Source organism: Ambystoma mexicanum, chromosome 14 (assembly GCF_040938575.1).
Source record: "Ambystoma mexicanum isolate Mex_15411 chromosome 14, UKY_AmexF1_1, whole genome shotgun sequence".
In the NCBI taxonomy this organism is placed as follows: Eukaryota; Metazoa; Chordata; class Amphibia; order Caudata; family Ambystomatidae; genus Ambystoma; species Ambystoma mexicanum.
This window is the reverse complement of record NC_090940.1, coordinates 596,763,818-596,775,135: the sequence shown is the minus strand read 5'-3', so window position 1 is coordinate 596,775,135 and position 11,318 is coordinate 596,763,818. Positions and strand designations below refer to the sequence as shown.

Genomic DNA, 11,318 nt, shown 5'->3' with positions numbered 1-11,318 from the left:
GAGGCTGTCCTCAGTCATGGTGTTATGCTCTGGTGTTAGTCTGCGGTTTGTGCAGACCTGTGAGCCTGCTGACTCTCATCTCTAGGAGGAGCGCAGGGGCCGTTCTCTACTTGCGCTCTCCCACCCTATTCTGAAGAGATGGGCGCTTCCTCACGCTTCTCCGGCCGAGATCTCGCGACCGGAAGTCCCCACATGGCCCTTGCCTGAAACAGAACATAGAAACGCACTAAAACGAAAAGCAATAGCCTGAGGAAGCTTTCAAATAAAAGTCGGTTGGTCATTTTTGGCAGAAAACTGCTGCTTTTATTCTAAATAAAGCTCCAAACCCGTAATAAAGCAAAAGTATATAGTTTTTCGACATGGGTATTATTCCATAAGTAAAGTAAGTGAACAGTATTATTTAACTACATTACATCAATTTGTAATATAATGACAGTGTGTAGTACAAATGTTACTATTTGTACACATTTCGAGTCAAGAATGATTAATTACTCTTTTTCCCAAAAACCGTGTATAATTCCGTCCCAAATTCTCATTATGTTTAACACCTAAAAGCACTATTCAAAGATGGCCGACTGCCCACTGTAAAGACCGACGTCAAAGGCGCGCATGGTCCCTCGTAGCGTCAGTGCGCACGCCGGTCTTGTCCTGCCACTCGACCTGGGGGCGTGGCGTAACATCGCCTACGTAGCTAGGGAGGGGCGTGGCTTATGCGCATCCCTGAACATTGGAGGAGGGGGCTGGGAAGAGAGCGGTGGGCGCTCGGTCCTGCAGAAGTCTGCATTCTGGCTGGGCTGCGGGGAGAGCCGGTGGGCACTGGTGTATGACCAGAGGACGGGCAACGACAGCAGGGGCAGCCAGCATCAGTGTTGGCAGCCGGGCATCTAAGCCAGGAGACAGCAGGACCGAGCTATTAAGCTGCCACTAACCCCTGGACTCCACTTTATATATTTTTAAGCTGGAAAGCCACTCAGTCCAGTTTCAGGGCTGATGAGAAGCGGGTTTAGGAACTGTTGCTGTTAATTCTCTATCTGTAATTCTGGCTCCTGTATATATGTGTATATCTAAATACTTTTTACATATATTGTGAAATTGATGCAGTTTCCCTGCAACCTGCTCTTTTTGGCCCTACTTTTTTTTAAGGCGCACATAAAAAGTGTGCAGGTTTTTTATTTTTGTATTCCCAGCCCCAGTGCAGCCGTTTCCAAAATGTGCAAATAAATGGGTGCCCTTCGCGGACCGCACTTCCCGACCCCTTCCTTGCCCATTATGGACCAGATAAGTGCAAAAATCATATTTTTGTCTTTCGTGGGTTTATGAATAGGTGTATTTCTCTAATGTTGAGTGCTCTGCAAATATACTTGCACTGCAATCCCCTTCCTTCTCTCCTGGAGGTTAATCAGTGGAAATATATTATTTCAATCAGAACTTTCTAAATTATAATGTTGGCATATGCACATTTTTTTTAGGGAGTTGGCAACAGTGACACCCTGCCTAACGCTTTCCGGCATAGATTATGTATATATAGATATACATATGTATATACATATACTTTTTTTGAATAGGAAAAATGAAATTGTGGTATCAGTCAGTCCCTGGCTATGAAGGCTTAGGATTGTGTAGATATTAACATTCTACTTGGCCCGGCTTGGTTGCCCGGTGGGCTGCCTTGAGAGGGGCTATCCCCCCTCCCCTGGGGAAGCTAAACTGCGGACGATGGCTGACCGCACCCCCCCGGCTTGCCACCTTCGTCTGGAGTGGGTGTACGGCTATCGGGGCCACCAGTGCCGCAACAACCTCTACTACACGGCGGCCAAGGAGATTGCCTACTTTGTGGCCGGAGTTGGCGTGGTCTACAACAGCCGGGAGCACCGGCAGAAGTTCTACCGCGGCCACAATGATGACATCATCAGGTAACCGTGCAACCTTTTGACCTCCGCGACCACCCCGATTGGCTCACAGTTTTTACGAGTTGATAGTTGGGGCTTGCGTATGAGGGGACGAGCAGTTACCAGCATGTTGCTTAGAGTTGTCAGTAGTTTTCCATTGGATATGTTGCAGCCATGCATAGAATGCAATTTCCTGTCCTCTTGAATCTATTATAATAGTGACTTTGCTTAAAAGTGTCCATATCCTGCATACTCTCCTTTTAAATTTATTTCAATAATTGTATTTAAAAACTATATTTTCTAAATGTTTTGAGGGGATTATGAAATGTGTTGGTTGGTAGCGACCTAATAAATTAATTTAATGGTGATGATAAGCGACTTAGCTCCTCTAAACATATGTACTGCATTCATGCTGCGAATCGCTGTTTCTCCCCCCTTATTACTGTGACAAGCCCTCACTCGCCTATGCAATATATTTTTTTAATCTTGGAAAGCTTCTGGGTGGGGAGAGGTTTTGAAGATCGGCCTAGGTGATTCAAGAGGGCTGCTTCCTGTTATTTGAGCCTATGTAAAAGTTGTGCATACAACTATTTTGATAAACATTGACATTTGAAAATAGCCACTTATTGTCATCAACCATAGCTTGACAGTACATCTACAAATATGTTGAGGCTATGTGTAGGAAATGTGCTCACTATCCCAAAAATTGGAGGAGGTATTTGAATGGCAATGACATCCTTCAATTATCGAGCATTGTATTAAAAACCCAGTTGAAGAGCCCAATGTTCTTTCCAACACCCAAGAAATGTAGAGCATGGGATCATAATGATGCGAGTAAAGGGAGGGTAAGCACGCTTCTTCATGGAAAGGATAATGAGTGCATGGAACTGTTTTAGACTAGAATTGATCGGGGAACCAAAGGGAGTGGATAGACACAAGAGTGATGATGTCAACATAAAGAATAACTCTAGAGACCATGTTGGCCTGTGCCGGAATGGGTGGCTCGCCAGGACCAGTTGGCCTTGTACACCAAGCACGCATATTGCTTTACTGAGCAAGTCAACGTGAGCCAAAACATAAGATCCACCCGGATTTATTGGGTGTATATATCCCCCTGGTGCTTTGAAGTCCTCTCAGTTACTTTGTCCGTGTGTGTGCATTGTTTCATCGAGGATCCAGCCGCCGAACAAGAGCAACCGTGTGCAGTGTTGTTTAAGGATGACATGATAATATCAGGTTTTAACATAGCGCTTCATGATGGCATCCTCCCACTTCTAAGTGCTGCACATATCCGCTATTATAATTACCCAATTTAATGGGAGTGAATTGGGGTTGAGCGGGCCCTGCCGGGATTTGGACTTGAGGAGCACCCATTGACCCCATTTCAGAGGTGAATCTTAACCTATGACCAATCCTCCTGGTGGTTTGCCAACCCAAACCCTTTGAATAGATGCGCATTCAAAAACATGGCGAATATATCAATAGATGTCTGCTACTTAAGTATGCACATGCGATATTTCTACCAAGAATGGGCTTCTGTCCAGCGCGAAGCCTCTTTGTAACAGGCGATTCTTGTTCTTTTTTTGTTGTGTGATGGATGGGCAGGGATTGGCACAATAAAAGCAAAAGTAGTGAGGTTCACATGACAGGGAGGATGGCTCAGCGGCAACGTGCGCGCCTTGGCAACAAGACGACACGAAACAACACAGGTTCGATCCCGGGGTCCGCGTTTAGAAGCCCCAGGCTATTAAGCGCGGTATAAATACGCAATTAAGGCACAGTGAGTCGCTGCCCCCGGGCTGTGTGAACGCTATAAAAATGCAAATAAATAACAGAGAAGGGAGAACCACAGCAATGCTCTAACCTTCACGGTAGTGTAAGCCCACCGCCGCCTTCTCAGGCAACCGAGAATCTGCTGAAGAGTTTAATTCCATTTGCCAGTTATCAGGTGAGTTTAGTTTGTTTTAATAATTTGTAATGAGCCCGCGGCCCATGGGCAAAAAAGGCGCAGCACATAGCGCATTGAGACTATCAAAATGGTCAAAGGCGCTATGTAAACGACAACTACAATACAACACAACACCTAGACAAAACAGCTCATACGTGAACATATGGGACTGGCAAGGTCGTTTGGGGGTGTTGAGCCCCAGCTGTGGAGCTCTGTGTGCAATGTGCTGGCCACATGTTGGAGTCCCACTAGCCCTGACCCAGCCTCTCCACCTTCCAAGGTCATTTCAAGGGAGTAAGAATGGCCAGTAATGCAGCCTCTTATTGGGAAGGAAGATTTCCCCTGTTAGGCAAGTGTCATTTGAAGGGTTACCACACTAGCTCGCCTGAGAGGAGGTCTTCTTGGAAGCCGCAGGTTGTATTAGCGCGCTCGGTTCAGCACCGGGAGGCTGGACAGCTCCCCCCGCTGCCGCTCGCCAGGGGGATGTGGCAGGCAGCCGCAGGGAGAGGCCGCTGGCATTTCGCTTGGGGAAGTGGGGGTCTGTACAGCCCCCACCACAGCTACTAATCATGCAAATGGGTGCTTTTGTGGCTGCGCTCAATAGGCAGTTGAGCGCCTGCCTGCTGTGCAGCGTCGCCCGCTTGTTTATACGCTTGACTCACTTTTCTTCCCCCTGATCCTGCGAGACAGCCGTGTCGCTGCGTGTCTGTGTCAGTGCGCGGATGCCCGCTTAATGTGTGTGTGTGTGCGTGTGTGTGGCGCACGCCGTTTTACGCGCGTGTATGCGGCGCTGTGCGTTTTGCTCGATGTTCTTGCATGTGTTTGCGCGAGTGTCTGTGTGTGTGTTTCACCAAGGGTGGGTGTCTGGGAGGAAGGGCTCTATTTTTGCATGGGAGGAATTGTGGATTAAGTTCTGCTCTGCAAGTAAGCCTCTTTCACCCTCGGGTTGGCAAAGGCGGTTCCCGTGAACTGTTATCCGCGTGCAAGCTTCCGTGTGCCCCGACGTGTCTGTATGTATTCCTGTGGCCTAGCATGTGTGACACAATGGCAATCTGTGTTTCAGCCCGCCTTTCCCACGTTCTTTTGTGCAGACTTGTGTATACACCGGAGTGTGAATTTATCTAACCGTAACCAACAGTATGGACCAATATCAGTAGAGACTATCACGTGGAAACACGGCCTCTTCAGGCCATGAACAGGTTGCCAAGGTGAATTCCCCCTATGCTTTTGTGTGTGCGTGTGTCGTTGCTTGAATGCACGCCTGTGTTTGCATCTCTAGGCGTGTGCATCCAGGCAGTAGCCTGCTTGTGTTGACGTTTGTGTTTGCATTTGGCCCTGTCGTACGTGTCTTGGCTTGACCTTGTCCCTGGATGTGTATTCTGTTGACCCTGCGTGTGTGTGTGTGTATCAGGGTATCTGTTCACCGCCTGTCTGTGTGGCAGAGGGTGGGTGGGTCGTTTATGTCCACGAAGCCTTAATCCCTTCCCATCTGTCTTTGAGAGTCGCGTTGCCTGGCATGCAAATCCACAGAGCTACGCGACACCGCACAAAAACCCAGCGCTGTGTGGAACACCCGATCATGGGGCAGCGCTTGTACCATGGTGTCATTGAAAGGTAGTCAGGACACAAGGGAGTGTGCATTTTCCGTTGATCACTTATCCCACTGCATTGAGCAGCGCTGTCTGGGCATTTACAGATGTTAATGTCACTGCGGAGCGGGCCCAACCACATTAGCTTCAGGGCCCACTTTTGAGATAATCCTGGCTATGCCTCTGAGAATCCCCCTCAAAGCCCCCCAATCGCATCCTTGTACTTAGGCCCCCCACAACCATATTCTCTTTATTCAGTGCATGATGCAGTGTTGAGCCTGGGACTCCGGCGAACCGTAGTTTCTCACACCTGTCGTTGCTTCGTGCAGTGAATCGGCATTCGCGCATTGTAGGGGTCAACAATGGCAACTGCCCTAGGAACATGGTACATCTCCTGCACTTGCGCAATCTCAATGTCACTGGGCCTAGTAAGATCGCTGTCTTGTCGTACCTTGTTCCCCTCCCTTGCCTCGTCGCGCCTTGAAACACCTGTGTATAGGCACGCTATAAATAAAATATCATATCATATCATGGTAGCCATCAGTAATAAGGATGAAAGAAGCTGGTGGTGTGTTTAGGGATCAAGCCTCTTTGTGGGCATCAGAATGAGAGGCTTGAGAATGCCCCACACAGTGTTATAAACTGTACGCGGAACTTTGGTTTGGTATTACGTCACATGATCTCCACAATCCGTTGAGAATGGGCCAGACATACAAATAGGCACAGAATGGGCCTCATGATACTGGCGGTAGCCGTGCCGGTAAATCCGGCACGACTGCCGCCGGTATCATTTGTTTTACGGCGCCCACAAATGGGCAATTACCAGGTCATTACGCCCTTGCCGGGCCCGGTAATTGCCCATTCGCGGGCGCAAATGGTGCCGGTGCATCTGACATGCTCTGCTCACGGGTGCCGGTATGCCCGCCAGGTCAGACCTGGTGGGCGAAAAGACACCCGCGAGCGGAACTCGTAGTTTGCCGGCCCGGTAGTAACGGCAAACTTACAATGACACCCAATGTTTTAGTATTTTTCTAGGTCTACCTGTCTTAGAGTGGGGCCCTTAATAAATAACCTTTTGTGGAACAGCTAGCATGGTGGCATGTCTTTACTGTGCCGCAAAAGCAGCATTGCAATTGTATTGGCGTCTTCCACATTGGAGAGTGCTTGCATTGAGAGAGTTGCATGTCCCAGAAAGGACCAGCCAAGCAGAGGGAGCGCAGATAAACGAAGGCATGAGCCAAGTAACATGAAGAAGCAAGCCAAGGGTGTGGGAAGGTGCATATGCAAGCGTGAGAGCATGTGTTAACAGGCAACGTAAGGGTGTTGATGTCGGGCCAAGGTGTGGTGGAAACATGGGGAGCTCCCCTCCCAAAGCAGTATAGGATAGCTCAGTATAGGAGGATAGCTCAGGTGCAACACGCTCACCTTGGAAGCAAGACGACACGCAGCAACACAGGTTTGATCCCCGGGTCCTCGCTTAGAAACCTCTGGGTATTAAGCGCGTTATAAATAGCCAGTTATTATTATACTGTACTGGGGACAGACAGTGAAAGGGGCAGTGTCTTCCCTGAAGTAGAATGGGAAATGCAGGCAGTGGTGCAGAATGCGCTGTTACAATGCCGCTGATGTAGAGTGTCCCGTGGGAAAGGCAAGTGTGGTGAAGACATAGAACCAGTGGTGCACATGTGTGCACAAGTGATACTCATACAAACATCAGTTAAACAAAAAAAGGTGCATTATAGTGATTGTGTGGCTTTCGAGCTATGGATTGCGGTGAAAGCGAGCAACTGAGTGTATTTTAGCAGCCATGCGGGGAGTTTGCGGCCCTTGAATGTTTCATAGGGATGTGTACCACCACCAGCCGGCTCCTGCAGGTTCCCCACCGCCTAGGCTTGGCAGCTGGTGTCATTGTTTAGAGGAATGACTTTAATTATTAATACCCCAGCAGTCAGTCCCTGCAGGCAGCAGAGCTGATAGGGTTCCCACCCTTTAAGAAATGTGAGCGTGCCACAGCATGCGGTCTTAGACTCTGCCGGGCCTGCACTCCCACCCGCTCAAAATAGAATGGCAAAGGTGGGGCGTCTCCTCTACTGTCATGATGCCTACCCCCGGGGACCCAGACCAGGTCCAGCAACCCCGGAAGCAGGCATCAAGTTATTTTGAGCAAGCCCAAAAACCCCTGCTAGGGGCTGTTTGGATGCAGTCCTGGCATCTATGGCGCCAGGCTCATAGAGTAGAACTTACCTGATGCAGACCATGCTGCAAGCTTACCTGATACAGACCATGCTGCAAGAGCTCCAAGCCAAATGAGGCTTGGAAGGGACTATTTTACCTAGGGACTATTTTTTACTCGGGCGGGGCTGGGGAGGAATACTTACCTGGGACTACTTTGGAGGCTATTTAAACCACGCCCAAAGAGCAGCACATGCTTCGAGTTATTCTGCATCCAGCAGCGTAACGTTCACCGTGCCTGCAAGTCTGCATCCAGTCTTCTGCCACGCCCGCCTCGAGTTTGGAGCTCCTAGAAAAAGGGAGAAAGAAGGAGAAAAGGTTAGAACAAGAGCAATAACTTTGATCCTTACCTGAATTCCAGATCCATCGCGCCTTCAAGCTGGAAGAAAAAAGTTATTTTATGCGCGTCGCCTCGCCTGCTGCAGCGCCGCGCTGAACTCACCAGCCTTCGCAGCATCTTCACATTCTACCGCATCCTCCTGCATGTTCCCGCCGCATTCCAGGACCTAATGAGTAGACAAGAACAGCAAGGTGAGCTAAGGGAATACACAGAGGAATATTAGTTACCCCCCCATAGACTTACCTGATTTTACCACCGGGGGTACTATTCCTCTTCACGGGTCGGTGCAGCTTCCACTGCATCTTCGCCGAACCCCGGTCCCTAAGCGGAAACAAAAGGACAGCAAGGTGAAACAAAAGGACTATCAAGGGGAACCCTCCTCACCACAATAGACTTACCTGATTTTACCGCCGGAGGTATTATTCCCCGAGACTTCATACTTTCTCTCAGCGCCTGAATAAGGGAGAAAGCAACAGGTTACATATTGACATTATTTATCGAACTGTGTTGGAAATACAAACCCTTACCAGAATATTACCGGTTTCCACGAGGAACTCTTCACCAGGGTCAAGCTGCAATCTGCAAGGAATCGGACAAGAGTGAATGTCAGGCATTTGAACTCTTACGAACTACATACTTTTCGGAGTCAATATTGTTCTGGAACTCACCAATTCCTTCGAGCCAGTGAAGCAACTGGTTACCAACGCGCCCCTGCGCTCAATGCAGGATGGAGAGCTCATCTTTTCATACCATCAGGTGAGACTATAAGAGGGGACATCAAAGGTGATCCGTGGGGAGAACAGCGGGGGTGGGGGGATTTACACTCAACAGCACGGGTGGATAATTCCCTTTCTCAACTTGCAGAAGAATATTCCTACGGGCCAAGCAAACGAAGCTAGGTGGGCCAGTCCAGTCCGTCATCTCGGCCCTACGCGTCACATTGGTGGAGACCGCAGCTGTCTGTTCAGATCGACACCTCTGTGGGAGCCTGGTGAGCGTAACAGATCGCAAAGCCTACCCATAAATTCCCACCGGGCGTTATGGATACCTCAGAGACTGACCAATTGGCCCAATTACTAGGGGAATTGAGGGCTGACGTGCATTCCGCCAGGCAAGACACCAATGCTCTTAGGAGAGAACTGATTTTGTCAAAGGAGCGAACTGATGACCTTGCTAGGCAACTATTGCAAAGCCAGGCTGGACAAGCACCCCTACCTGGTTCTGGGGGAAATGCAGCTCCTGTGTTATCGAGTAACCCTGTGCAAATAAACCTACCAGGAAATATTCCATTAGCTCCACCCGAACGCTTTGCCGGAGATCCCAAAAGGTTTGCCGTGTTTATGAACCAATGCCGCTTGCACTTTTTATGCAGACCTGGAGCCTTCCCAAACAATCAAGCCAAGGTAGCCTTTGTATTGTCATATCTCAGCGGCAGTGCAGCTGATTGGTCAATTCCACTAGTTACTCAGGATGACCCAATTCTTCGGAATTTTCAGGGCTTTCAAACGAGCATGGAAAGACTATTTGCCCGGCACTCCCAAGGACAGGCCCTGGATGCCGAACTTTTGTCCCTACGACAGGGTAACCAGGACCTTCTATCCTACATCGCGACCTTTAATAGGTTGATAGTGAAAACTGAATGGCCTGAGGTAAAACGAATCACGTTATTTCATCGAGGGCTTCGAGGAGAACTCAAGGATGTCTTGGCTCAAGTCGTGAACCCACCTCAAGACTGCGCTGAATATATAGACTTAGTGGTCCAGTTAGATCACAGACTTCAGAACAGAAAGGCTGATCGAGCCAAGTTTGACAATCGGGTGTTGGTCAAAACCCACGCTAACCCCAAAGGAGCAGATGCTTCAGAACCCATGCAAATGGGAGGGGTTAAAGAACCCTTAACCCAGAAGGAAAGAGAAAGGAGATGTCAAATGCAATTGTGTCTATATTGTGGAACTTCTGGGCATTTCCTATGGGATTGCCCTGTAAAACCACCTAAGAAGGTGGTAGGAGCTGCTGATAAAAGCTATATGGAGTCAGACTCGAGAAACGACCAATCTGACAAGCGTAGAGGTCCGCTTGCCGAGCTTGAAGAAGGATACTCAGACCTCGCATTTCATCATACCAATGGTCCTCGTAGATCCAGGGCAGCCATCGCATATGCACGGAGTAAGGGCATACATTGATAGCGGGGCCATAGGAAACTATGTGGACTATGAATTGGCTTCCAGGATGAATCTACCTCTCTGCCGAAAAACCACCTCAGATGTCATCACCACAGTCGATGGAACTGAAATTGCCTCTGGGCCTGTAACTCATTCCACCGCAGAGATGACACTATTGGGTCAGGATGGGCATCGAGAGACTATTGTGTTTGATCTAATCAAAGCCCCACAGTTCCAAATAATACTGGGGATACCTTGGTTGGAAACACATAATCCTTGTATTGATTGGCGAGAGAAGAGAATAACCTTCCCGGATTTTGCACAAACCTGTTACCCAAAGAAATATCAGAACGCAGGCCTGGCCACAGTAACCACAGCAGTCATGCAACTACCTCTAGAATACCAGGAATTCCAGGATGTCTTCCAAAAAGAACTGGCAAACACCTTACCTCCTCACAGAACGTACGATTTTCAAATCGATCTCATACCCGGTGCACAACCCCCTTGTAGCAGGATCTATGCCCTTAGGGAACCTGAGAACCTTCACCTACGACAATACTTAGACCAGTACCTTGTCAATGGCTTTATTCACCCATCCAAGTACCCTGCATCTTCAGCTTTGTTCTTCGTGCCCAAAAAGGAAGGTGACCTCAGAACGTGCATAGACTACCGCGCATTGAACCAGATAACTGTTAAGAACCGATACCCATTGCCTCTGATCCCTGAACTACTAGACCAAGTGAAGGACGCTTGTATATACACTAAATTAGATCTCCGGGGGCATACCATCTGGTATATGTAAAAGAGGGCGACAAATGGAAGACTGCTTTTCGCACTAAGTGTGGGTTATTCGAATACCAGGTTATGCCTTTCGGGTTGTGCAATGCACCAGTAGCCTTCCAATACTTCATGAACGATGTCCTTCGTGAACTCATTGACGTTTGTGTTGTCGTATATATCGATGATATTCTAGGATACTCCTCTTCAGAATCTGACCATGTGAAGCACGTCCGAGCAGTCCTTGAGAAATTGTGCCAGCACAAACTATATGCAAAACTAGAAAAATGCGTTTTTCATGCCACAGAAGTTGAATTCCTTGGGTTTATCCTTACTCCACAGGGAGTCCGAATGGACTCACGAAAGGTGGACGCAATCCTT

General features: G+C 48.6%; 1 protein-coding gene across 1 annotated transcript in view; it reads left to right on the top strand.

Moving 5' to 3' along the window:
* Window positions 1-712: 712 nt before the first annotated feature.
* Window positions 713-11,318, top strand: part of EML5 (EMAP like 5) — a 772,681-nt gene continuing 762,075 nt past the window's right edge. Inside the window, exon 1 of the mRNA XM_069637955.1 lies at window positions 713-1,913. Coding sequence (XP_069494056.1) covers window positions 1,717-1,913 — 197 coding nt within the window. The 5' untranslated portion in view covers window positions 713-1,716. The remainder of the gene's footprint in view (window positions 1,914-11,318) is intronic.